Below are 26048 nucleotides of genomic sequence, written 5' to 3'. Positions count from 1 at the left end.
GAAAGGTGGGGAGGGGAGAAGTGTTGGGGGGGAAAGGTGTTGGGAGTGAGTGAGGAACACTGACATAATTGTTTTGCATGCTATTGTATGAAAAAAAAAAAAATAAGATGGAAAATTCTGAATGTAGTAGGGGAGGAGGGGGGGGGGTAGCTCTAGCTTTTTTTTTCCCTTGAAATTCTTACAGCCACTTGATTTGTCAGCTCTGAGGGGAGGGGAGGGAGGGAAAGGGGTGAGGAGAGAGGATGCTGGAGTGTGTGATACCCAGAAAAAGATTTTGCATGCTTTTGCTCATTTTTCTTTATTTGGACAGCTACACAGCTATGGTGGAAGGGGATGGAGGAAGGAAAGGTGGGGAGGGTAGAAGTGTTGGGGGGAAGGGTGTGGGGAGTGAGTGAGGAACACCGACATAATTATTGTGCATGCCATTGTTTGAAAAAAAATGAGCTGGAAAATTTTGAAGGGTGGGGGTAGGAGAGAGGGGGGTAGGGGATGGGGTAGGGGGTAGGGTAGGAAGAAAGGGGGTGATGAGAGTGGGTGAGGAAGGTCATGGGAGGGGAGGAGTGAGGGAGGGATTGGGTGGGAGCACATAGAAAAATGGAGTCGTCCTGCCTGGAAGGGTAACTTTTTTCATCTTTGACGGGCTATAGCTTATGAACCAGTTGCTCTAAAATGCTTTGGTTTGCGGCATAAGGTGTGTAAATTCAAGGTTTTAACCTTAGGCATGAAACTTTTTATATCTGTAGGAGTTGAAAAATCGGCCCAATATACAGCTTTTCAGAGAAGTTCTGGTGATCGCATTGCTTATCATAGGGGTTATGGATAGAAAAGATGTAGGCTTCTTCACCAGGTGGATCAGTGAATGAAGAGGAGAGCCAAAGGTGGTGGTCAACATTGAAATATCCTAGAATGGAGATTTCACAGAATAGAACACGGACAGATGTGTTCCATCGTAGAAGTAAAATGATGATGAGTAGTGTGGTTTTAAGAGAGGGAGGGGATGGGTGGGTCAGGTGTTTGCTGTAAGACAGGAGTGTATGAAAAGAATTTGGCAAAAGTTAAGGACGTGTTTTGGTTGTTCATGGATTTAGAGAAATCGTAGAATTGATAGGGATGCTTTGTGGATTGTTTTGAGATTCGTTAGACTAGGTGGTAGATTGTTAAAAGAAATGAAAAGTGATTATGTACTGCAAATAGTAGAGCGTATGTATGATTGGGAAATTTTATAAGTGATTGGTTTCCAGTGAGAATGGGGCTGTGGCAGGGTTGTGTGATGTCGTCTTGGTTTTTTAATATTTATATGAATGTTTATATTAATGTTAATGTGCACCAGGGGTCAGTTTTGAGCCCCCTGTTGTTTATCATGGTACTTGAAACCCCGTCACGTGACTTCAGAAATGGACTTCTGTGGGATATGTTGTATGCTGATGATTTAATGTTGACTGCAGAGAAAGAAAGGGAAGCAGAAGAAAGATTTAGGACGTGGAGAGATGGTATGGGGCATGGGGCATAGGGGTTTAAGAGTAAATGCAGATAAAACATAGGTAATTGTATTTATGGCCGGTGGCAGTACAGTCAAAGAAGAGGGAGAGTGTCCATGTGCAATGTGCCACAATGACATAGGAAGTAATTCCATCATGTGCAGTGTCTGTGATAAGAGATGTAGTGGTATTAGAGGTGGACTGCGAGATAAAGCTGATTTCATGTGTGCAGTGTCGGGGAGAGAAGGAGGAGATTGTAAAGCATGAAAGGACTGATGTTGCTGGTGAGTCTCTTTAGTGTGTGGAAGAGTTTTGTTATTTGAAAGACATGTTGTGTGCTGGAGGGGGGGGGGGGGGCTGGAGCTAGCTAGAAAGAGGAGTGGTTGGAAGAAGTTCAGGGAGCTGTTGCCTCTCCTGACACTGAGAGGGCACTCCCTCCATGCTAAGGAATCTTTGTATGCAGCATGTGTTAGGAATGTAATGCTGTATGGTAGTAAGACTTGGACAAAAAGGAAAGAGGATATTCGCAGGCTCAAACGTACAGGAATGACAATAACTGGGTGGTTGTGCAATGCGTCCCTGAGTGTGAGGCCTGGGGGGGCTAGGTTTACAATGGAAGAATTAAGGGGTGGGATGGGACTGGGGTGTATTGGTGTTGTAATGATGAGAGGTAGATTGAGATGGTATGGGTGTGTGGAGAGGATGGGGGATAATAATTGGGTGCAGAAAATGAGAAGTGTTAATGTTAGGGGTAGGGTTGCGAGAGGTAGACCGAAAATGACCTGGGACGAGATCATTGAGTGTGACCTCAGTGATAAGGGACTGAAGAGGCAAGCTGCCACAGATCAAGTAGCATGGAGAGTCACTGTAAGGTGACCAAGGCTGATGCATGCATGATTGTTGGATCCTTCAAAAACGAACAAACGAACGATGGATGGTCTTGTAAGGGAGGTGAATGCGAGGGTGTTAGGTAGGTATTTCAGTCTGGTGAATGCTGACGGTAGAGAATGGAATCTGAATCAGCTGCTGTTTGCAGATGATACTGCACTGGTGGCTGATTCGGAGGAAAGATTGAGACAGCTGGTAGAGGTGTTTGGAAGGGTATGTGAAAAAAGGAAATTGAGAATGAATGAGAATATGAATATAGTGATGAAGTGTACGAAGTTGGTAGGTGGTAGGAGGATGAATGTAGTTTTGAATGGTTGGTTGCTTGAGGAGGTAGAGTATTTTAAGTAATTAGGGTCGTATGTTGTTGTGGATGGAATAGATGTAGAGGTGGAGTTCCAGTAGAAGGAATAAAATAGGAAATGTGCTGGGAGGAATGACAAATGTTTAAATGTCGTTTGCTTAGAATGGATGGAAGAGAAGGCTGAATGAGGGATTAATGGTACCTACTGCGGTATATGGGGCTGAAACATGGAATATGAGAGCTACAAGGAGGAAGAGACTGAATGTAATGGAGATGAGGTGTCCGAGGAGTATGTGTGGAGCGATGCATATGGATCGAGTGAGAAATGACAGAGTGCAAAGGAGAACTGGAGTTATGTGAGAGATGGCAGAACGAGTTGAGCATAGAGTAATGCAGTGGTTTAGGCATATGAAGAGAATGGATGAAGAGCGATTGGTGAAAAATATAACTGGATCTGATCTGAAAGGTGTAAAGCTGAGAAGAAAGCCATGAATAGGATGGATGGACAGTGTGAAGAGAACGTTAGGTGCTAGAGGGATGTCTGCAGAGCAAGGAAGAGTGGTTGCTCATGATAGAACTCAGTGGAGAGAATTTGTGAATGCATAAATGGTGACACTGCCCCAACAGGATGTTCTTTTACATCTGGTCTAATCAGTTGGTCGGGTCAGGTGCTGGGAAGGGGATGGGTTCATTGTGATGTAGCAGGGGTAAACCAGCTCTGCTGTCGGGCCTTGATGCTGATGTTGCTAGATTGTGCTGCGCAGTTGACCCTCGTGCGGTGTGGTGCTGTGAGGAGCGGTCCTTTCTCCCCTTAGAGGGTAAGACACGAGTAAATGTGTATGTGTATGGATGAGTAATTTGGCGAGTGTGTTGTCCTGTCTCGACTACCCCCCTAGGGGGGAAAATCCTAGATATACTGTATAGATAGATAGAATAATTTCTTGTTCTCTTAAGCTGAATCATCTTCCTTTACGCTGGTCTAGCTATTTTCAGTCCATAAGCTGATGGGATTCTTATTAAAAGGAATGGATTAGATATAGCCTTCAATATCGCCTGGCGGCCCTACCTGACTGCACAACAACTGTCCAAGTGTGAGCCATTTCTGACCTGAGCTTTGCTTTACAGCAGGTGTTTTGTGGAAAATTATAACTCTTCTTAGAGAATTTATGATGGTGGTGTTATTTATATCTTCTACGACTTAACCAAATTTCTTCAACAACTTGTCGTCCAGTTGCTTTCAAAACTGCAGCTGTTTCAACTGAAACAAGTGCTTTCCCGCATTCAGTAAGTTCCATGCACAAAGGTTTGTATTCTGAAGAGTCCTTAGTCACTTGATCAATAACATAATTATGATCTGTTCCTGAATATACACTACGAAATTCGGCATAATCTCTTGCTGGTTATCTAGTGTAGGACAAATTCGATTTCACGATATTTAAAAAAAAAAGTTCACAGCAGAGAGAACACTAATTACTGGTAGTTCTTTATGTTTTTGCTGTGGTCTTTACTGTACACCAAAGTTATTCCACGATCTGAGTACTTCTTTTTATACCTAGAGAATTTTGGGATTGCTTTTCCTAGTTCTTTAATGTACTCATTTGCATCCTTTATAGGTTCAGTGGTGAGACTTTCAAACCCTTCTTCGTTACCCTTTTTTCATTTTTCTCACAGCCTTCATTTTCATTTCTCTGTCCTAAGATGATTTCTCGATCACAGCAGTGTTACAGTGAAACTTTGCATAAATTTTTTCTGCTATTTTGACCACTTCATATACGAATAACAGATGTGATCTGATACACTCTCCTCATTATCCAGCCATAGTCATCGTCAAACACATATTGTAACGTATATATTAACTTTATATATATATATATATATATATATATATATATATATATATATATATATATATGTATTCATTTTTCTCCTTCAGATGGTCTGATAAGTACGTGGTGTTGGACTGCAGTACGGAGATGGCCAAGAGCCTCATTGTTGGCCACGTGAGAGACGTGCATATGGGTCGCCGCAACTACCACTACCTCATGTCCGGCCTTGTGAGTACCACCACACCAACCCAACACACAGACGCTTCACTCTTCACATTGTTATTGTAGCCCCATAGTATTCTTTTTTTTTTTTTCCACATCATTATATTTCTTAACTCTTGTTCTCAGCATCCCACATTGGTATTATTATCCCCTAAGTATACTTTCCGTTTAACTCATTATATTTCTGAACATTCTTAATAGTATACCTTCCATCCACCCTCCACCTAGCTCTTTTCTCAACACCTTACACTGGTAATCATCTATAAATCCCTGTAGTATACTTACCATTCACCTAAACTATCGGTTAGTGACCTCGTGTTGCTGGTTGGCATAAATTCCTTCCTTTCATTGTCTTCACACCAGAATTACTCAGTTTCCATTCTTACATAACTTGACTCTAGCAAGTCTTCTTTCTTCACTCAACAATAACCAAGCGTACACGATCTGTCCATTTACTCTTCTGTTATCTTATTCCCTCATCATACATCACTCCACTCTTACCCTGGATCATCTAACCTAAATATCATTCTCTTCTAATCTCATTTTTCATGTGCCTTCGTGCACTCAATAGGCATCATTACATCTCGTCTATCTGTCCATTTATTCTTCTTTTATGGTAATGTGTTTCCTCCCCCATTATCTTTCCCTCGTCATTTATCACTTCAAACTACCTTTTCATAAGCTAATCGTACCCTATTCTCTCTCTCTCTCTCTCTCTCTCTTTCTCTCTCTCTCTCTCTCTCTCTCTCTCTCTCTCTCTCTCTCTCTCTCTCTCTCTCTCTCTCTCTCTCTCTCTCTCCTTATATACTGTCTTATTGTATGAGCCAGACAATCAACCACTTTGGCCTAATTGCCATTTATGGACTGAAATCGAGCCTTCTGTACACGAAGGGTCGTATTCTCGTTTGCTTGGAAGTTTTCCAATCTCCTTTTCTTAAACATTTTATTTTCTATCTGGTAGTTTTCTCTTGTATGGTTCTGACGGAATTTAAGGACTTGCTCTAGCTGCTGTGCCCTCAGCTTCAACTTTATCTAATTCATGTCAGAATCAAGTTGTAACAAAACACTGGGACAACTTCTAGTAGTAAAAGTATTTTTTTTTTAAATCGAAAAACCTTTGAAATGTTTGAATTCTTCTCATCTGTTAACAATAATTTGGATTAAGCGTGAAAACAATTCCCAAGTGGATCCATAGACATGAAAGGACGGTAAAATACGCAGGCATCATTTCGACTACTGGTATACGAGAAAATATTAAGATAAACAGCTAAGGAAGAATGTCAGGAAATCTTCCACGCCAACGAGAATTCGGGCCAACAATGACGGTGTACCCTTTGTGGAGTGTGTGGCTTACCGTCCTATCAGTTTTTAACAATATCCTTGACACTGATGAACTTCAGTGCCATATTTAGGCTAAATCCAAACAAATTTGTTATGGTAAGGAAATTTCGAGCATTCTTAACGATACTCGAGACATTATATATATCCCCTGGGGAAGGGGGGATAGAATACTTCCCCAGTAATCCCTGCTTGTCGTAAGATGCGACGAAAAGGGACACTTTTATCTATATTCTTTTTGCTCCCCTTCTATGCCTTGTACTTTGTCTGTCCAAACCCTCTGCATTTTACTTTCACTGAGTTAATTTCCTCTCTCCACTGTCTGGTTCCTGCGAGCCACTGGCATTGGCTCCAGGGTAAAATAGTTTTCTGCCTAAGAGATCTTGATGAACTCTGGTTACGAAGCAATGGCCCTCAGTTCCGTGCAGCCCTTAAGTGGGCAAAGGGTGCTAAAAATCCCACTGTGTAGAAATAAGTTTTTACATCCAAAAAGAACCTTAAGAACAGGAAACTGGAATGTTCGAACTCTCAGTCAGGCTGGTAAAATGGAAGAACTTATTTCAGTGTTCAAGGAATACAAGATGGATATTTGTGCTTTTACAGAAACGAGATTGCTTGGAGTTGATAAAATGAATTTGGAAGATGGTATTACTATGTTGGTTTCTGGTAGGAGTGATGGAAATCATTACCAAGGAGTAGGCTTAGTGCTGAGTAGAGAAGCTTGTAAGGCAGTATGTGTGTTTCAACCAATTAATGAGCGTTTGCTTCATGCTCGTTTAAAATCTGACCATGGTAATATCAGTATGGTTGTAGGGTACGCTCCGACAAATGAGGCTGCTGATGAAATGAAGGATGACTTTTATGAGAAGTTGCAGGATGTAGTGTATAGAGTGGGAAGACATGATGTGTTAGTTTCCATTGGTGATTTTAATGCGATTGTTGGCAGTAGTAGGGATGGCTTTGAAGACTGTATGGGTACGGAGGGTGTTGGTATAAGAAACGAAAATGGGGTGCAATTTGGAAGCTTCTGTTTGGCAAATGACCTTATAATTGGTGGAACTATCTTTGAGCATAGAAAAATACATAAGACTACTTGGATTTCACCATGTGGTAAATATTGTAACCAGATTGACCACACTGCAAGCAGCAGATGGCATAGGAGTTATTTGCAAGATGTTTGTGTAAGGAGGGGGGTAGATATAGGTAGTGATCATCAACTTGTTGTGTCAAAGATTAGAATAAAACTTAAGAGAAACATTAATGGTAATTATCTATCTATCTATCCCGCAAAGGGTGGCTGAAGACAAAACGCCTCCAAGTCACTCTGTCACCCACCATTTGACTACCCTCCTCCCAACTCACCCCCCCCCTCCCTCATATACCTCTCAACTCCATCCCTCCACCTTATCCTCGGTCTACCCCTCCCTCTCCTTCCCTCCACCTCACCTACATACACCCTCTTAGTCAGTCTTTTCCCCTCCCTCTCCTTCCGCTCCACCTCACCTACATACACCCTCTTAGCCAGTCTTTCATTCTCTATTCTCTTCACATGTCCAAACCACCTCAGTGTATTTCTGCTAATCTTCTCAACCACATCCACATCCACCCCACAACGTTCCTTCACTTCTTCATTCATCAACCTGTCCCTCCACGTCACCCCACATGCTCCTTTCAAGTAACTCATTTCCACTGCTCTCACTCTTGACTTGTTCCCCTCTTGCAAGGTCCATGCCTCGCTTCCATACGTCAGGCTAGGGATCACAATACTATCATGCAGTGACTTCTTAACTTCCATACTCACCTCCCTATTTCTCATCACTGCTTTCAGTGTACCAACAACCTTCCTTCCCTGCTGTACCCTTTCACGCACTTCATCCCCCAAAGTTCCATCCTTACTCATCACACTACCCAAGTACTTGAATGCACTCACATTCTCCATATCCTCACCATCCAACCTCACTGCACACTCTGTGACTTCATTGCTCTCAAACACCATAACTTTACTTTTGTTTACGTTAACTTTCAGATTCCTCCTCCTACACACTGTCCCAAATTCATTCACCAAACCTTGCAACTGCCATTCATCTTCACTCAACAATACTGTATCATCAGCAGACAGCAACACCGGAAGCTTCCAAATCTCACCCTCATTCATTAGAGCCACCCCCACATCCACTGCCCTACCTTGCCCCTCCTTTACAACCCCATCCATGTATATATTAAACAGCCATGGAGACATCACACAACCCTGTTTCAGTCTCACATTGAGATCAAAGAACTCACTCAAATCACCATCCACTCGCACCGTAGCCCTAGCTCCATCGTACATACTCTTCACAGCACTCAACAATTTCCCCTCCACTCCATATATTCTTAATACCTTCCATATACCTTGCCTATCTATTCTGTCATAAGCTTTCTCCAAGTCCATGAAGGCAGCATACACTTTCCTTCCCTTCTCTAGACACTTCTCCACTAAACATCTTAGAACAAATATCTGATCTACACACCCTTTTCCCTTCCTAAATCCCCCTTGTTCTTCTCCAACTAGCTCCTCTGTCATATGCCTAACCTATCAATGAGTATTCTACCATATATTTTACCAGTCACACTAAGAAGGCAAATACCCTTATGGTTACCACATACTTCTCTCTCCCCTTTTCCTTTGTATAAAGGAACAATTATACCGATTTCCAGTCCTCTGGAACCCTTCCCTCTTCCCAAGTCAATCTACACAACTTCCATATCCACTCCACAACAATCTCACCCCCATACCTCAGCATTTCACCACACACTTCATCAATTCCTGGGGCCTTTCCCAACTTAATCTTCTTCATCGCTTCCACTGCTTCCGCCCTACTGATCTCTTCCTCCCTCCTCTCATCTCTTCTTCTCCCAGCCATTCCCCAACCACTTATACTCGCACTGCTCTCACTCTCTACATTCAACGAATCCTCAAAGTGCTCTTTCCATCTCCTCAATTTCTCTCTCTTCTCCACCAACAATCTATTATTCCTATCTTTCACTCCCCTACTATTTCCCCTTTCACATTGCCTTACTTTCTTTACCTCCTTCCAAAACAATTTCTTACTCTCCCTCCATTTCACACTCAGATTGTACAGGAGATAATTATTATGATTTTGATGAGCAGAGACCTGATGAGAACACTAAGAAGTTTCGGTGGGAATGTAGGAACAGGTTTCTGGCCCTGCAGACTTTGATGGAATCTGAAGACAACGATATTAATCAAATGTGGAGAGAGGTAAAAGAGGTTTTGCATGAGAGTGCTAAGGTTACTATTAAGAAAAAGGGAAAAGCGAGAAGGAAAAAGTGGTTGTCAGATGAAACATGGAATGCAATTCAGAAAAGGAAAGAGGCGATGTTAAGAAGTGAAGAACAACATGTTGATGGCCAGGTAGTTGAAGTACTTAGAGCAAAGTACTGGAGTTTATATTCTGAAGTAAAAAGACTTGTTAGACGTGATAAGAGGAGGCTATATGATGAAAAGGCAACAGAGACAGAAATTAAATTAAGTAAAAATGACGGTCAGAGCACAAGAGCAGCATATCAGGCCATAAAGGAGTTAACTGGGACTGAAAAGAGAAGGAAGGAAATGCCTGTACGAGATAGAAATGGTACTTTGATGACTAAAGATTTGGATATAAAAGGAAGGTGGAAAGAGCATTTTGAATCTGTTCTAAATAGACCACTCCCAGCTGAAGAGGACATTTTGCCAGCCGAGAGAGATTTGCAGATAGAAACAGGGGATATAACCTTGGAAGAGGCAGCAAAATCTGTAAATGAGTTACAGAATTTTAAGGCCCCAGGAAAGAATGGAATATTTCCTGAAATGCTTAAGGTGGAAAATGATGAATTGGTGAATGCGCTTTTGAAACATTTTAATGTGGCTTTGGATAATGGTGGAATTCCAGAAGAGTGGAAAAATGGAGTGATTATAAAAATACCAAAAACGGGAGATTTAACCCGTCACGTCCCGAGCACTTTCGCACCTCCGACACCCCCCAGTCCTGACCAGTTTTGGAAAAAAAAATTTTTGGCTAAAACCTCCGCTTTTGGTGAGAAACATCGAAAATTCATAGAGAAATTGCTCACCTGAGGTTTAAAATACTCAATACAGGTAGGCGTACCTCCTTACCTTACAGGGTTTTCTATCAGGCTGGCTGCAAAGAAAACGAGTTCTGTGGGAGGATAACTATTCCACACCACTCATAAACGGTATTTATTTATTTATTTGGTACAAATTTATATGTAGTACGAGAGTATATTGGTTTTCAAACAGTAATATAGGCATTATAAGCATTGTTTCACTCACTAACTCATCACCATTCCTGACGTTCTTTTGCCACATTACCTGATCATCATTTCTGTCTGTTTCTTCCTCTAATTCTATGTAAACTTTGTCCTCCACATTGTCATCGATTGGAGAATCACTCTGGCCCTGAAAGTCTTTATTGGCCAGGTCACTGGTAACAGGTGAATTGCTGAGACAATGGGGGGGGGGAGGTTATGCGGTGTAAGGCATTGTCCCTGCTTGGCATCTTGTAGAGGAATAGAGGAAGGTGTCCCGTGTATGTGTACGAAAATTGAAAATTGTGCAAATTAGGGACCTTGCAATTGCACAGCGTACCAGTACGTCGTCGGGACTGGCAAATGCAAAATGTTGCAACGTACCCATACATCAACAGGATGTCTCGGGTTGAGTGTGTGTAGCAATTGGAGGGGGATAACTTTGACACCTGTAGTTGCAAAAGTCTTTTCCAAAATCTTGTTGAACAGAATCAAGCCAGTAATTGATAAAATTTTAAGAGAAGAACAAGCGGGATTTACTCGTAGAAAGGGTCGAGGTTGTAAGGATCAGATTTTTATTGTAAGCCATGTAATGCAACAAGCTAATGAGATGAAAATGCCACTTAGTGTGTGTTTTGTGGATTTGAAAAGGCGTTTGATAGTGTTTCACGTGGAGCTATGTTGTAAATTATGAGATTCTATGGTATAACAGAAAAGTTTGTAAACATTATTAGAAGCCTGCATGAAGGTACTCTTTGTAAGGTAATGGTGCGTGGTTCTTTGAGTGATCCACTTGAAGTTAGGTCAGGAGTGATTCAAGGAGGAGTTCTTTCGTCATTGCTGTTTGTTTTGGTTATGGATTATGTTATGAGAAAGGTTGTAAGGAGAACAGGTGCAGTAATTAACTGGAAAGAAAATAAGAAGCTAATAGATTTGGACTATGCTGATGATATTGTACTGATTTGCGGAAGTATTTACGAGATGCAGAGGGTGCTTGATTGTCTGTTGGAGGAAGGAGAAAAAGTGGGATTGGTAATAAATTGTAGAAAGACTGAAATTATTAATATGAACGTGGAGAACCAAATCGATTGTGTAACTGGGAATATTGTGGTGAAGAATGTAGAAAACTTTAAATATCTGGGTACGATTGTATCATCTAATGGATCATTAAACAGTGAAATTGAGGAGAGGATTACACAGGCTTGGCGAGCTGTTGGAATGTTGAAATCTGTTTGGAATAAAAATATCCTTTTGGTACATACTAAAGTGAAAATTTACAAGTCCATGGTTAGACCAATTTTAATTTATGGGCATGAGTCATGGTACAGTACAATTGCAACAGATCAGAAAGTATTAGGATTTGAGAATAAAATACTGAGAAGGATTCTTGGGGTAAAGTGGCAAGACAGAGTTACAAATGAAAGAGTAAGGGATATTACGAGAGTGGAACCAGTTAATGAATATGTGAGACTGTCTCGCTGGAAGTGGCTGGGGGCACATATAGAGAAAAGAAGGCAGTTTAATACAGGATGTGCCAGAGTGGACTGTTAGAGAAAGAAGAGGTAGAGGTAGGCCAAGGGAAACTTGGTTGAGGACAATGAAAAGAGAAGCAGGAGAGGAGTGTTGGTGGGACCTGAAAGTGATGGTAAAAGACAAATATTGGTGGAGAGATTTAATCGAGGCCCTGTGCATCCCGTGGGGTGCCACAGGAAATTATATATATATATATATATATATATATATATATATATATATATATATATATATATATATATATATATATATACATGGGCAGGATCCCACTGCTACCTGGCACGTTCCCGGGTGGTGGATAAGGGAAGGCCTTGTAGTTATACGAGGTACCGTCCTTGACAGCGCAGACCATGGGACCCCCTATAGATATATAGGGCTCCACCGAATATAACGAATAAGGTGGCACAAAAATTACATCGCACCAGACACTATGTGGCAGGGAGGTGAGATAATTTGCCACAATCCTCCCAACCAAACATGAGTTCTACTGCAAATGATTTGATAGGCGTTCCTGTTGGTTCATCATCTATTAAAGGTCCAACACCGCACAGCCTGTTGTGCTTATGGGCAGTGTGCCACTGAAATTGAGTGGGCACTGTGTTGGAGAATTAGACTCTTGGATATTAAACATAGTGGTAGGTGGTGGCAACCATAATCCACTCACTTGATGTAGTGCTGCCTACTTCTTCCTTAGCCTTTATCATTCTTTTTCTGTGCCTGCCCTTCTCTCTTCGTATTACTCCGATCTTTTCTGTCACGTCTTATTGCTTTTCTTTCCTTTACAGGTGGCTTTACATTGAGTGACAAGACAAATGGTTTCCTGTAAGCCAAGAAACCATTTACAACGTTGGGTGGTAACCATACAACAAAACCATGCGTGCTCCCTATGGGTCAACAAGTGGGTTGGTTGAGGGTTAATGCCCCTCCCCGTAAAACAAATAACTCAAAGTCAAATGGCCTCCCCTTACGGGATTATGGCTTCTGCCAATAGATAGATAGATAGGTATAAATCAAATTGAAATCCATGAAGATCTATGCATACAATGTAAGAAGCCTCACAGAAGATTACAGACTTGATAACCTAATGACTGAAGTGGAAAACATTAGTTGGGATATTGTAGGTTTGAGTGAGATCCACAGAAAAGAAAAAGTAATTCAGCTCGAAGACAGCAACTACCTATTTTAAAATGGAAGAGTTAGTGGTGTAGGATTTCTAATTAACAGAAATCTTGCAGACACCATTGTTAAATTCAGCAGTGTATCGGACAGAGCAGCATTTGTTGTCATTAGACTGCAAAAAATATACCCTAAAAGTAATACATATACCCTCAGAGTAATACAAGTATATGCACCAACGTCTCAAAGCCCAGATGAATACAAACATTCCATGATGACATCTCCCACATTATGGAAGAAGAAAAGACAACATATACTATACTCATGGGAGACTTCAATGCAAAAGTTGGGAAGTCGAAAAATGGAGAAGCATGTATGGGAAAATTTGGAGAAGGAGAAAAGAATTAAAGAGGAGAAATGCTGGTAAATTTTCCAGAAATGTTTAACCTGAGAATAATGAATATATTCTTCCACAAAAGAACAGGGAGAAAGTGGACCTGGAGAAGCTCAGATGGAGAAACAAAGAATGCAATCGACTTCATTATAGCAGATAAGAATAACACGATCACAAATGTCACAGTTATCAACAAAGTAAATATAGGAAGTGATCATAGAATGGTGGATTGCACAGCCAGATTCAATTTCAGAAGTGAAAGAAAGAAGATGATTAAAGATAAAAAGATATGCCCAATAACAGTAAAGGAAAACAAAGCAGCTTTCCAGTTGGAAATAAGGAACAGATTTCAGGCTCTAAGTAACGCTGAATGTGACACTGATGAGCTGAATGACAGACTAACAAAAGTGCTAAGAGAATCAGCATAGGTAGTAGGAAAACCTAATACAACCAAAGCCAAGAAATATTAAGAAAAGACACTCGAGCTTATGAAAAAACCAAAGTAAATGAAAGTAAAAAAAAAAGCCAGATGAAATAGAACGAGCGGAATTAAATAAAATTGTCAACAAAAGACAAAGAGAAGAAAAAAGAAAGAGAAACACGGCTCAGATCAAAGAAATTAAAAATGGGAAAAGTATGAAACAGGTCCGAAGTAAAATGGCACTAGGAAAGCAACAAATGACATTACAGAAAGAAAAAAACCGGTGAAATCATTAAATGCCGAGATAAGATGATGAAGAGAGTTGAAGAATTTTACAAAGAACTGTATGCATCAAAGACAGTAATACCAATAGCTAGCTTTTCAGTTGACACAAGTGAAATACCTGAGGTAACACCAGACGAAGTAAATATTTCTCTTAAAAATATGAAAAGAGGGAAGGCTCCGGGAGAAGATGGAATAGTAACAGATTTACTGTTGGATGCCGGAGTAGAAGTATAAAATAGGCTTGTTCACTTATTTATCCAATGTATAAAACAGAAGAAAATTCCCAAAACATGGTGTAATGCAATAGTTATATTACTCTACAAAAAAGGTGACTCCAAAGATCTTAGTAACTATCGACCCGTTAGCTGGTTATCAGTCATTTACAAACTCTTCACTAAACTCCTTACGAACCGAATGAAAAAAAAAAAAAAAATTTGAAGGAAAACCAACCTCCTGAACAGGCAGGATTCCAAAGCGGGCATTCGACCACTGATCAACTACACACAGTTAATCAGCAAATTGAGAAAACTACAGAATATAATAAACCACTGTGTTTAGGTTTTATTGATTACGAAAAGGCTTTTGATTCAGTGGAGCACATAGCAATTTTAAGTTCATTGCGAGAACAAGGAGTGAATGAGAACATTGTAAAACTGCCCTATAACATATATAAAGATGGAGCTGCTACAGTTAAATTACATAAGGACTCAGAAAAAATTAAGATTGAGAAGGGCGTGCGTCAGGGAGATACAGTTTCACCAAAATTATTTACAGCATGCCTAGAAAAGTATTTTCAGAAACCTAGACTGGGAAAACAAGGGAGTGAACAAAGATGGAGAAAAGTTAAACCATTTAAGATTTGCATATGACATTGTCCTAATCTCAGAAACAACGGAGGCATTGCAAGAAATGTTAAATGACCTGAACAGAGAAAGTTTGAAAGTAGGACTGAAGATGAACCGGAGTAAAACTAATGTTTAATCCACAAACACCAAAGAGCGTCATTAGAACAAGCGATGAAATTCTTGAAGAAATTGAGGAGTACATCTACTTGGGACAAATACTAAAATTAACGAAAGATCATGATAGCGAAATATAAAGACGCATTACAGTTGGATGGAAAGCTTTCGGCAAACGTAGAGACATTATGAAAAGTAGCTTGCCAGTTTGTATGAAACGAAAAGTATATAACGAATGTATAATTCCAGCTATGACGTATGGTCGTGAGACCTGGAAACTGACAAAATCAATGGAAAATAAATTAATCTGTTCTCAGGCAGCAATGGAAAAGTCACTGTTGGGAATATCTTTAAGAGACAGGAAAAGATCAACTTGGGTGAGAGAGCAGACTGAAGTCAAAGATATTATAGAAGCTATAGTAGAACAGAAATGGAGGTGGGGAGACCATATAGCAAGAATAAGGGATAACCGATGGAGCAACAGGCTGACTGACTGGCCAAGAGATTGTAAGTGTAGCAGAAAAAGGCCAGACAGGAGATGGAGAGATGAGATAGAGAAGTTTGTAAGGAAAACGTGGCCAAGATTGACTCAGTCAAGGAATTCATGGAGAAGGTTGGGGGAGGCCTTTGTTCAGCAGTGGACTAATTATGGCTGATCTATCTATCTATCTATCTATCTATACATTATATTTCAGGCTTTCACCTAGCAAAACCACACTGGATAGGCGAAACCATGCTACAAGGACCTACTAGCAGCAGCCGGACTAAAAGCAATGCCCACACCCCTCCTCCACCTGAGACGTGCAGTGGTAACGTTCCCGCTTGCCAACTGGTGGACGGGAGTTCGCGCCTCGCTCAGGTTGCGAAAAGTTTCACTGACGAAGTGGGTGATTACTGTCCCCCTTGAGCAAGGGGACGGGTGTGTGCGTGTGTGAAGGTCACAGCCTTGCCCTTAGATCGGACTATATGAGCTCTCAGCTCCCTTCCGGGAGGGTAAAGGCTGACGATCACGACCATCAGGTGATCCTGACCGACCCGACCCGGTGAATTACACAGCATGGATATACTGGCTGCTTTCCTCACCCACCTCTCCCCATTCAGGGGTAGGGCCGAGGAGGGCTCATGGCATGATGACAAGGCCTTCTCATCTGACACTTCTTGTGGGACCTTCTTGAGCCAGAGCGCCAGCCAGAAAAGGTGCTGATGGCCCTTGCGGGGTGGAGATGAATCTGCTCGTGAAGAGCTACCATGCATTGGTGAGCAGGCTTAAATACTGCATCGACAATGTAGGGTCACATTAGATGAGCCTACTAACAGCAGTCAGCCAAAAATGCCCCATCTGAGCCAGAGGCCGACGTAGAGTAGTTTTGACTGTTTTCCGTCTAAACAAAAACCATGTCCTGCAGTGTAATGTGACAGATTGATCATAATGAACACACACACACACACACACACACACACACACACATATATATATATATATATATATATATATATATATATATATATATATATATATATATATATATGTGTGTGTGTGTGTGTGTGTGTGTGTGTGTGTGTGTGTGTACTGTACATACGGGCATCTGATACCGCTCATGACTGGAATGTAGAGATGGGCGATACCACTGATTTTTTTTTCGATACGATACCGAGTATTTTCCACTCTAATATCGAAGTATCGAGTACCGATACCGAGTACTTCATCGTCCAGTATCGTTTATTTCGAGTACTTTACAGGAAAATAATTTCCTATATACAATATACAGTCAGCAATCATATACATAGGCCAGGGTGAAGCGACAGGTTTATTGGAGATATAATACCCTACAGTAGCTCTCTCTCTCTCTCTCTCTCTCTCTCTCTCTCTCTTGGCCCCGCGGCAGTGCTCGAGTCTGACTGACAATAAGATGGTCCCAGGTTCAATACCTGGGCGGAGCAGACATCTTCTGGACACAAGTGTTGCATCACAAGTTCGTCCCTGTTCACCAAGCAGTAATATAGGTACCTTGTTGTCAGTCAGCTTTGTGAATCACTTACAAGGAGAGTGAGTAAAAGAGAGACGTAAATGAATACTCAAAATTACGAGAGAAGGCCTCTACGAGTTAATCCTCCATCCTCAGGGTTCCTGCAGGAATAATTCCCCCCCCCCCTCAGGGTGAAAACCATTCAGCAGATCTTCAACATATATTCTCTCTTAGATTCCCTCCAGCCCTTGTTTCATCTCCCCCCCCCCTCCCGATTCATTTTGTTACTTCTGAAATCAATGTGGCATTTATATTAAGAAATTAAATTAATAAGTAAATACTTTCTTGAATATATAGTGTATTTCCTTGCAGTAAAACAGCACAAACCAAATTTAAGTATTTTCATTTGACACAGGCTTAATGCAGCAAAATGCTCTCTAGAAAAAAAAAAAAAAATAGTGCATTTCCATGCACAATAACTACAATCCAAATATAAATATCTCCATTAAACACATATTCTCATCTAAAGTATTTTGCATTTCTTACTTAGGCCAATATAGCAAATATTAGTATTACAATACTCATTTTCAGTAAAAGACATTTATAATGACCGCTCACACTCCCAATGACGAACATATCAAAATTTTAATTACCGTATTAGACACTGGACACTCGGCGGACTGGACATGATAAAAAACAAGTGGGAATTCGAGTGTACTAGTGAATAATTTTGTTTGACAAAGTAAATTACCGGTAGTCTTTATTGTATCATTAATAATGGGACATAATGTACCTCTTAAAATACCTGTCATTATTCTCAATATGAAAAGGTAAATTTCTGCTACGAACGCTACTCCCCTCCTCCGATCCACCCAACTACCCGAGACCGATCCACCCAACTACCCGAGACCCCGCAATAATGCGATGCCAGACGTATGACGACCACAATACCAGGAGAAAGTGGAAGAGAGTAAAATAATTAGTCATATTTAATAATTTGCTTATGAAGTACTCATAGCACTCGATACTTCACGATTTGTATCGATATTTTCGATACTTTGATATCGATACGCCTACCACTACTGGAATGTCACTCACCCATATTGCAGAACTTCTATCAAAATGCTTTTACTCCCCGAACTGCATCTCTCTGGAACTCGCTTCCCCAGAGTTGTTTCCCCCCAAGCTTCAACTTACAGCTGTTCAAGTCCAATTGTTAGATATTTTATGAATGGAGGACGCCAGTAGTCTGATGTATGGATTTTTAAATTTAATCATTTGTTTTTCCTTCTTCTGTTCCGTTATTAATATATATATATATATATATATATATATATATATATATATATATATATATATATATATATATATATATATATATATATATATATATATATATATATATATATATATATATATATATGCATGTATATAAATATCTATCTATCTATCTATCTATTGCCAGACGCCTCAATCCCGTTTGGGGTGGCCACAAACAAATCGCCTCCAAGTCTCCCTGTCCCCCGCCATTTCACTGCCCTGCTCCCAACTCACACCCCCTCTCTCATATACCTCTCCACCCCATTCCTCCATCTCATCCTCGGCCTCCCCCTCCCTCTTCCCCCCGCCACCGCCCTCACATACACTCTTCATATATATATATATATATATATATATATATATATATATATATATATATATATATATATATATATATATATATATATAATCTATGTACGTTAAACAGTACAGTTTGTATCAGTTGAACTAAATCGTGTTGTTTTAACCTAAACAAACTACGTTGATTGATGCTAACAGTGAGGAAAAACTAAAATTAAATGCGCAGTTAAGAGGGTAAGTTCCCAAATTTGATGGTCATTCATGGAAGAACTATGAAAAGTAAATGAAATCAGCCTGCATGCCATATTAGAAAACTGCAATGTGCGTCGGACAGAAGAGCTACGCATCCGGCTTTCCTTATGGGCATTACAAATGACCATCTGAAATGGGCGCCTAACAACCCTTCATACTCTTAGGTCCACTTCGTGTGGTATGTGAAAGAAGGATTATGTAATGAGAAAAAGACGAGGTGAAGTAAAGAAGAAATTGCGGAGACAGATGATGGAAGGAAAGATAGAAGGATATGAGGGAGAAAATGAGAAAAGGATGATGAACAGGGAAAGAAAGAGAGAAACAGATGAGAAATAGGAGAAAGTCAGAGCAGATAGGGAAGCGAAAGAAAGAGATAGGGGAGTGGGGAGGAAGAGGAAAACGAAAAAGCTATAATAATAGAAGGAATGTTAGGAGGTAGAGTTTTGAAAAAAAGGAGAGGCAGAGGTAAACAGGAAGATTAGAAAGGGATGGAAAGGAGGAAGAGAAAAGAGGAAGAGGAAGTTAGGGAAGAAACTGGAAATATGGAGGACAGATGAGAAAGAGGGGTCAGGAAGGGAAGGCGAGGAAGACGAGATACGGGAGGGAAGGAGAGACGGACAGAGATGAAGTTAAAATTATTGAGTAAATCTGAAAATGTATGGGTTAAGAGAGAAAGGAAATGTAATAGGAAGGAAAGGAGAAAGGCGAAGAGAAGGGATGAGAAGCAGACGAGGAAAGGGAGGAGAGGAATTAAAGAGAGAAAAAAAATAAAATAAAATAAACAGAAGTAGGAAGGAAGGGGAGGGCAGAGAGAAGGCCTCAGGAAGGGAAGGAGGGGTTGAGATGAAATAGGTAGGGAGAGAAAGAAAGGAGTGAACGAGTGGAAGGCAGGAGTTTAGATGTGAAGGAAGGGAAGAGGGAGTTTGTGAAGGATTAAGGGGAGAGGAGGAGGGTGGAGGAGGAGAGTAAGACGGAAGCAAGGAAAGAAGGAAGGGAAGAAAGAGGATGAACGAGGTAGGGGGAAACAGATAGTAAAAATCGGTAAGAAGGAAAGAAGCAAATGGAGAGGAAAGAAAAGGAGGAGCTAGATTGTGCTGTAAGTTGAAATTAGGAAGGGAAAGAATCAGTTATCGAGATGGTTAGGGAGGGGAGACATTACGCAAACGATGATGGAAGAGGTAGTTAGGACAGAAGAGGAAGGGAATGAGATGGAAGAGGAAGGAGAGGAGGAGATAAGGAGATAAATGGATGAAAAACAGGCTGTAATGAAGATGAAAAATGAAAAAAAGAAAAGGATAGAAGAGTCTGTAATTGAGATGAGAAGCAAGGAAAAGGAGACAAGGGGATGGAGGTGATGGAAAGATATGGTAAGAAAGGAGGTAAGAAGAGAAAAGGGGAAGTTTTGATGAAGATGGGAGAGACGTAGAAAAATGTAAGATAATGGGAAAGTAGATGGTAGATATGGAGGAAAGAGAGAGAGAGGAGGCAGTGATGAATGAAGGATATAAAGAGAGAAGAGGAAAGTTACAACGAAAGTGGGAAGGAGAGAAGGAAAAAAGTGGTGATATAAATAAGTGGTGAGAAGGAAAGGAGGGGAAGAGTGGTGCACTGATGAGGGTAAAGGGAAGAAAATGAGTAGATGAAACTGTTGATGTAAATAGGAGAAAAAGATCATAAAAGCAGAGTCTGAGATAAGATGGGAGAGAAAGGAAGAAAAATTATGTGGTGGAAGGAGAGAAAAAGAATTATTTGATGGAGAATGGAAGAGAAGGAGAGGAACGGATGGGGGAGGAGATAGATAACGAAGGAAGGGTGGAAAAGAGGGAGAGAGACATCGGTGAAGGCTGGGGATGGGGGTGAAGATGGCAGTGATGTATGAGGGAAATATGGAAGGAAGGAGAGGATGAAGGAGGTGGTGACATTGGTGGGAAATAAGAGGGGAGGGAGGGGAAGAGAGATGCTTTGATAGAAATAGGTGATAGGAAGAAAAGGAGAGAAGGGAATGGCAGTGCTGGAGAGGAAGATGTGGAAGAAAAGAATTAAAAAAAAAAAAAAAAGAGAGAGAGGGGGCGAGGCGAGGAGAAGAAAGGGAGAAAATGATGGGATAAATACAGAAAACAAAGGGTTGAATGAACGTAGGGGGGAGGGGGAGGGGAGAGAAAAAAGAGGCAGCGATGGAGGGAGGTCTAAAGGGTGGTCCTCTAATAGCGCTACCTTTGACCTACCTATGGAATGTTACGTGTTATGGGGACGGCTCAGTTTGCTGGTGTGGGCGTGGGTGTCATAGTGGCAAATGAGTTAATGATACAGAATAGATATTGATAATAGTGACTAAGCCGTTCCCGCAACGCACGAGAAATTGCCCAGGTGAGTGAAAGAAGAGTGTTATAATATGGAAGAGGGAGGTGGTTACGTGCAACAGAGGCGACATAAGGGGGGATGCAGAAAAAAAGAGATGCTGTGATGGAAATGAGAGGAGAGAAGAGGAAGGACAGTGATGGAGAAGGTATGTTTGGAAAGATGGGAGAAGAGGAAGAAGGAGGCTTTGATAAAGATAGATGTGAGAGAAGGAGAATATTATGGCAGTTTAGATGGGGGATAAAGAAGGAAGGAAGGAAGGAAAGAGAGGAGAGGGTGGCTGTGACATAAATGGGAAATATAATGAAAAGGAGAGGAAGAGGGATGCTTTGATGGAGATGAGATATAAGAAGAGCAGAAGAAGGCTTAGATAGACAGATAGATAGATAAATAAAGAACGAGAGAGAGAGAGAGAGAGAGAGAGAGAGAGAGAGAGATTTTATGCTGATGAAAAAACTGGGTAGCTAATATTGGCCTTAATCACAAACAGAGCGCTGATTATGAATGAATTTATTTCCCTCTCTCATCCACCATTCAGATATGAATAAGCTCAAGATTTAATCGGCTTTGTGTGGTTGGTCTGCGAAATTAGGTAATGTCTGTGTTCGAAATGAGGAGGAAAACTTTATGACTGTATTATGTAAATTGTTTAAAAGGTGAACTTGGTGAATTAATGCCTTTAGCACGATGACATTTTATACTCGTGCATTCTCCAGGCGATTTTATTCTGCATAGAAGAGTACGTTTGAACTGGAGGAGTTATATATAACCATCATTTACTCTTTCTGTCTAGAGGTCTTTCCCAAGTCAAAGAAAATTGCTTGGTTGTAGCTTAAGGTGAATAATTCATGTGATCGAAGGAGCAATATTAATCATTATTATGTGGATTGTCAACGACATTAGGTAAATGCTGAATAAAATCGTCTGTCGTAAGCTGGAGTAAACTGCATGTAAAGGCTGAAGAGCTGTCATCGTAAGCTCTCTTTGATTCTGGTGTCTACAGACTTCCTCACTCCGCACTTTTCACGAATCACATTATTCCGTATTCTATCCACTCTTTGTACTCCACATACATTCCTCAGCAGTCCATCTCGACTTCTCTTACTCCTGACTTTGCATTTTCGTGCTTGGCTACACCATAGTCTCACATACGTGTGATAAAGCTGGCACTAACACTCCTTCATGCAAGCATCGTGCAGCTGCAACACTCAAGCCTTTGTTTTTCATCAAGGCCTTCATGGCACGAGCTACTTTTCATCCTTGTATAACTGTACTTTCCACTTATTTTGCACATTTTCCTCTATATTCTTTCACTTTACCCAGGTATTTGAAATCTCTTACCAATTCCAGTCTCACTCCGTTCACTGTAACATCACATTGAGACTCACCTTCTCTCTCAATAACTGCACCAAACTTGACAAAACGAAGGCCGACATAAAAAAAATAAGCGATAATCTTTTGACCAAAGAGGTTCAAATGCTCATAGGTCAAAGGCAAGGTCAGTTCAGACTTTTCATCCAGTTTTATCCATACTTGGAGGAAGAGTAGAGGGACAGGAACGGATGATGTCTATCTATCTATCTATAGCCCGACGCCCTAATCCCGCAAAGGGTGGCCGCAGACAAAACGCCTCCAAGTCACTCTGTCACCCACCATTTGACTCCCCTCCCCCCAACTCACCCCCCCCTCCCTCATATACCTCTCAACTCCATCGGATGATGTAATTATTTTTATTTTTTTTTTTAGTAATCGATTTGGACCAAATTTGAAGGATGGGTTTCAGTTTAGCCAGGGATGAACTAATTCTGTTTTCAGAACAATACGAACACAGAGAGGACAGCCTAAGCACATTTGATGGAATCTGGACCAAACTTGGTGGATGAGCTGAGGTTCAGGTAAGAATATAGTTCGATTCTGAGAGTTATGATTCAGTGATCAAGTACACAAGGCGGGGTCAAAAGATCGGCCATAAACCGACTACAGGGCGCGGATGTTGCACCGTCTATTTATTTTTGCTGTCTTCCTTTCATCGATAGACGATTTCCATAAACGTGGGAAACATCCCACAAGGTGGAGGGAACAGAAGAGAACAGGTGCCTTGGGAAAATATCGTTGATTTTTTTTTCTTTTTTTCGAGGGAGGCTATACCCTTCAACCCATGATATCTTTTTTATTAGTATATTTTTTTTAGTGGGGGGATGAGGAGCTATTCCTATCACCGGTAAAGAATCTTATCCAAGTTAGAAAGGGCCTCTATAAGTGAAAGGATTAATGGAGACTATTTTCTCCATTTGAAAAGGACTTTCCTAAGGCGAATAATATTATGTACAGGTGGCAGGAATAAAGTAGGAAATGCGTGGCCTGATTCACATATTTAACCATCTTACTTCGATGACGAATTTAGTTCGTTTCTTGCTGTCGGGAGACGCCTTATTCAGTTTAAGGGAGGCCTCTCGCAGTGAAAGGGGAAAGGAAATATCTGCAATGACTCCTGCAATTAAGTCACGTATTGGTTTATTGTTGTCCTCAGAGGATATTATTCAGCACTGACAAGGCGCTTATTAGTCAAGAGGTAAATGAAGGTAATATCGAACTCTCCAGTTCGAAATCTCTCAAACACCGAAAAAAAATAATTTGGAGATAGCAAGAATAGAATGTGAAAAATGTGTCATGAGACTGAGGGGTTTAACCCAAGAAAGAATCAGAATCTTTTACATATTTTCTTCGTGGTACCCACGAAGAACATTTTGTCCTAAAGTTCGATGACGCTGCAGTTCACCATCCTCCATTCAGGAGAGGAGAGGGCTGGGAGTGGAGGCGGAAACAATGAGGGCCTTTGTGAGCTGAGGTCCGCAACTCACAAGCACCACCTGCATTCACCACGCAAGTGTAACAAATGATCAAAATACAAAAAATCCCACAGTAGTTTCAGACATCCACTCAAACTGTTTTAGTCCCACAGCAATAAAGGCCCTTATTGCATTTTTCAACCTTTCGACTTACAACCAATTCCACAGTATCAGGGACAAAGTACTCATAATCCCCATACTCTAGCCAGGAAAAGCCTCTAAGAGCCGCATACTTTATAAATCTATAAAAATTTTGCACACGTCCAACGTAATGAAAAGGTTGTTCTAAAAAGCATCACGTCCCACGTCCTTCTGTCTGACACCTCAGGTGGATTCCGACCCAAACACTTAACCATAACCCACTTCTCCATGTTAATTCAGCTCATCCTAGCTGGCCTTAGCAATAAACAACCATCAGTGGGAACCACTCTAGCAGCAATAGACATAAAAAATTCATAGTACCAAGACATCTCCTTATAAATAAATTCTCAAGCAAACACAATAAAAATCTTAAGAAATGGCTGACAACGCCCTCTCAAGCGGACAAACCCAGAGGCTCTACTGAAACCAAATTCTTAATAAAGAATACAGTCACAGAGCTTAATCCTTTAATCCTCACTTAACATCTATTTCTTTGATAACCTGCTAGCCACCCTTCCTTCAGTAACAATACTGTCCTATGCCCACAACTTGACAATAGTTTCACAGAACTACAAACCACAACAAACAGCTGCTCATCTCCAACTTACCTCTGCTGACTAGAACATTGTCTTAAACACAACAGAATGACTGCCTCACTAACCAAACCAGTCTTTACCTTGTTCACTCCAGAGAGGTTTTACCACACCCTAATGTTTCTCTCTCAAACTAATCACTCACACTGGAAAGGCACCCCAACGTTCTAGAACCTACTTAGGACACACATACAACCTGTTCTCGGTATGCAAGTAACATCCACTGAAAAACATATCATAAACTTGATGCCTTAAAGATTTTTAGGCACTGACACAAAAATTGATAAGCTTTAAAAAAGACAAAACAAAACCACGATGATAATAACATGATACCCTAAGACCACAAGTATAAATCACCTTTTATACATCAAGGAACAAAAGTACTTCCAGTCAAAAGTCATATAAATATGTACAATACACAGTTGATCCACCTTTGCAATTCTGTTTCCTCCTCTTCCTTCACGTAGAAACAAAACTCGAAGAACCGTCCAACACTTCACAGATTATCTCGGCAACATCCCTTTCTTCCACCCAACACTACATATAAAAAGCACACTTAAGGACACAGTCTACACTACCATGTAAAACCTTCAATAACGTTTTCTGCGACTCACCATCATATATTCAGCGTCCACAGACTACCCTGCCTGGAAAGACACGAGTGCGCTCATCCAGAATGTGATGGGGTCACCACCTTTTCCGTGTCACAATAGCGACACAAAATACATCTCGCAAACAATCCACTATTCCCATACAAGAATGCAGCCTCACCAAAACCAAAACAGCAAACTCACCTCTCGCACCACACTGTCGCAAAATAGACAGCCCTTCAGCATTAACTCACGAAAAAACTTCTGGGAGAGACAGGCTGAAGTGGTTGGTTTCCTGCATCTCACTGGGTTCACGTCCTGGTGAGCCTTGGGTTACAAAACAACAGCGACTACAGTTCGTTGCCGAATTCATTATTTCATTTCTGCTACCATCAGATGATTGTACTCACTTTAGGATAGATCTTCTCAACGAAGGGTTCCAAATGGCTTTCATTTACCCCATCACTATAAGATGATTCTCCCTAGGGTGAATAAAATCGTCTGTAGGAAAATATAAGGAAGTACCCTCACAGGAAATATCCTCAACAATTATTGGTGTAAGTCTTTCATTCTGGTGACGTATATTATTTTTCATTATAAACATATCAT

General features: G+C 40.8%; 1 protein-coding gene across 1 annotated transcript in view; it reads left to right on the top strand.

The window, feature by feature from the left end:
• Positions 1 to 26048, top strand: part of LOC145415652 (glutamate receptor 1-like) — a 1336600-nt gene that overhangs the window by 772027 nt on the left and 538525 nt on the right. Inside the window, exon 5 of the mRNA XM_080284869.1 lies at positions 4601 to 4721. Within this exon, the coding sequence (XP_080140995.1) occupies positions 4601 to 4721 (121 nt within the window). The remainder of the gene's footprint in view (positions 1 to 4600; positions 4722 to 26048) is intronic.

This window comes from Coenobita brevimanus, chromosome 103 (assembly GCF_032717465.1).
Source record: "Coenobita brevimanus isolate Jiangsu-jjx chromosome 103, ASM3271746v2, whole genome shotgun sequence".
NCBI lineage: Eukaryota > Metazoa > Arthropoda > Malacostraca > Decapoda > Coenobitidae > Coenobita > Coenobita brevimanus.
Note: the sequence above shows the minus strand (reverse complement) of the source record. Positions and strands in the feature narration are given on the sequence as shown.